Consider the following 2,901-nt stretch of genomic DNA (forward strand, 5'->3'; position numbering starts at 1 on the left):
AGATGTCCTCCTCCTCCGTCCACTGTCCAACCGCAGGACAGACCACCAGAGGTGGGAAGACATACTCACACTCATCATCCCATTGGTTGAATATAGTGGGGTCCTCAACAAATGCTCTAAGGCAGGGGTCTCAAACTCAACTTACCTGGGGGCCGCTGGAGGTAGACTCTGGGTGAAGCTGGGCCGCATCAAGTATTCCACAAAAAAAGGGTTTCAAGTATTCAAAAAAAAACTGACAACTGATCCAATCTTCTCAATCTTTACTAATAATAAGTCAGAACGTGCAGAACATTAACGGTTCTTCAGAACATAGGCTTCAAGTATTTAAAAAAAACTGACAACTGATCCAATCTTCTCAATCTTTACTAATAAGTCAGAACGTGCAGAACATGAACGGTTCTTCAGAACATAAGCTTAACTTACTTCCTCCTACTCCTTGCTGCCAGAGACTTGGCAGCGCTTCCTCTCACACAGCTGATCCACATTTGGCTTGAGGGAGGAAGCAACTGAGACCCTCAGTATGGCTTTAAGATGGTCATCTTTAAGTTTGGACCTGAACTTTGACTTATTAAAGTTCATTGTGGAGAAGAGCTTTTCACACAGATAGGTGCTGCCAAAAAGGCACATGATCCGCTTAAACATCCTGGAAAGCTCAGGGAAGGTGGGGGGCAATTCTCTCAAAAATTGTCCAAGCTTGTCTGTTTTTCCACTCACCTCTCTGAACTTGGCTTTGAGTTCAGAATTGCACTGCAGGTCAATTAGCTCCATCTGAAGCACAGGGGGGGCATCTTCCACATCGAAAGAGAAGGGGTCAGCAAAAATTTGAAAAGTGGCTCTGTGTGTCTTGAAGTCTGCAAACCTGTTGTCAAATTCATCCTGTAGCTTTCCAATGGTATCAGCATACTTCTCACCACTGAATGTTGTGCCTGAATCCATGAGTGCCTTGCATGCTGGGAAATGGCAGAGGTTTGTCTGGGAAAGCTGGGCTTTCCATAATACAATTTTTGTGGAGAATGCTCTGACATTGTCATATGCAGCACTTACAAGCTGGCCCTGGCCTTGTAACTTCTTATTAAGTACATTCAGCTCCTGTGTGATGTCAACCAGAAAAGCTAAGTCCATTAGCCATTTGGGATCACTTAGTACAGGAACAGTCATCCCATCCTTCTCCATGAAGGCTTTCACTTCTGCTCTCAACTCAAAAAACCTCTTCAATACCTTCCCCCTACTAAGCCAACGTACCTCGGTGAAGTAGAGCACGTCCTCATATGCTGAATCTATTTCCTCCAAAAAAGCGCGAAACTGCCGGTGCTTTAAACCCCTGGATCTGATATGGTTGATGAATTTCACAACGTCAAACATCACATTGTCAAACTTCAGGCATTTGCTGCAAAGGGCCTGCTGGTGGATAATGCAGTGCAGAGTAATGGCCTCTTCCACACCCTCCTCTTCCAGTTTTTTTTTAACAAGTGCCACCAGTCCATTTTTCCTCCCTGTCATTGATGGCCTGCCCTGTTTCGAAAGCTATATACCCTAAATGGAATCACACAGCTGGCGGAATATTTCCTGACCGGTGGTCTGGCCATGCATTGGAATCATTGTGAGCAACTTCCGTCACTTCAAAATTATCATCAACACCACGGACATATATTGCGAGCTCGCAGTGTCATCTCTTGCTTCTACTGTGAAAAATGTTTAGCTTTCACGCAGTTGATCGTAAATGTTTCCTGACATGTCAGAAATGCGCTCTGCCACTGTGTTGGCTGAAATGCTAATATTACTAAACTGTCCCTTTTTCCGGGCAGACTATACTTGCAGCCTGTAACATGCACTGTTTGATGAACTCGTCTTTGAATGGCTTTCCTGCCTTAGCGATCATCTCACTCACCACGTAACTACTTTGACAGCTGCATCCCCTTGCTCTGAAAAAATCTTGTTGCCTCAGTAGACATGTTTTAAGTCTGGCGACCCGGTCCTCTCGCTCATCTCCCAGGTATTTTCATCCAGCAGTTTAGTTGAGTAATGCCGTCTGATATTATACTCCTTGTGCACCGCAACTTTATCCGTGCATATTAGACACGTTGGATGCCCTGTGCTCAACAAAAATATTCCGTCCATTCTGAAATTGTCTGTGCTCATCGCCAAGCTTTCTCTTCACAGCAGGTTTAGAAAAAGACATGACTGGGGCTGGGTGAAAAACCGTATAGCACTGGGTGACAGGATATATTTTCCTCCACGGTGACAGTCCCGAAATATGTTACAAGTCGACCGCAATTGGCTAATTCCGTTGTTGTGCACGGCCTGAGTCATGGTAGACCCCTGCTCTAAGGGCTTCTGGTAGAGAAGCACAGACCTCCTCCACCAGCCTGAGCAGCAGCCTGCTGGACCGGATTCTGCTGAGCTCCGCAAGCTGAGGGATGGAGGTCTTCATGAGATGACCCAGCTTCACACAGCCGGCCTCTCTCAGTCTAGATCTCAGGCTGACCGACGTCAGGGCTTGGGATGAGATGTAGCTGCTCAAAGAGCCACATCCCTGGTGTCATCACAGCTCTCCTGTGGACTGTAAAAACCTGCCATGCCTGTAAGACAGACTGGTAGAACGGGGTCAGGCCAGTTAAATCCACTGACTGGGGCTGAAGTAGGAACAGGTGTTTATCATACCCTAAACGTCCAGCCTTTCTCAGCAGCACACAGGCAGCATCGGTCCATGGCAGGCCAGAGCTGGACAGTAGCCTCTGAGCCGTCTGCAATCTGAAAGCTCTGATGCGCGATGCAATGTCCACAAGGCCCTGTCCTCCTTCCTGGACCGGCAGGTACAGCACCGCAGCTCTCAGCCAGTGAAGTCCGGACCAGAAGAAATCCACAACTGCCTTTTGGATCCTTTGGATCAGGGCCTGTGGT

General features: G+C 47.2%; 1 protein-coding gene across 1 annotated transcript; it reads right to left on the minus strand.

Annotated features, from left to right (window-relative positions):
* Window positions 1–18: 18 nt before the first annotated feature.
* Window positions 19–1,500, minus strand: LOC130199640 (general transcription factor II-I repeat domain-containing protein 2A-like). The gene is made up of 2 exons (XM_056423318.1): window positions 424–1,500; window positions 19–178 (listed from the first exon to the last, which is right to left on the minus strand). The coding sequence occupies exon 1, from the start codon at window positions 1,498–1,500 to the stop codon at window positions 430–432; it is 1,071 nt and encodes a 356-aa protein (XP_056279293.1). The 3' UTR covers window positions 19–178; window positions 424–429.
* Between the last annotated feature and the right edge of the window lie 1,401 nt (window positions 1,501–2,901).

The sequence above is a fragment of the Pseudoliparis swirei genome, chromosome 9 (genome assembly GCF_029220125.1).
Source record: "Pseudoliparis swirei isolate HS2019 ecotype Mariana Trench chromosome 9, NWPU_hadal_v1, whole genome shotgun sequence".
NCBI lineage: Eukaryota > Metazoa > Chordata > Actinopteri > Perciformes > Liparidae > Pseudoliparis > Pseudoliparis swirei.

Excerpts from the sequence above, each read along its gene's own strand:
- LOC130199640 (XM_056423318.1), bottom strand. The coding sequence starts at position 1,500 with ATGACAGGGAGGAAAAATGGACTGGTGGCACTTGTTAAAAAAAAACTG.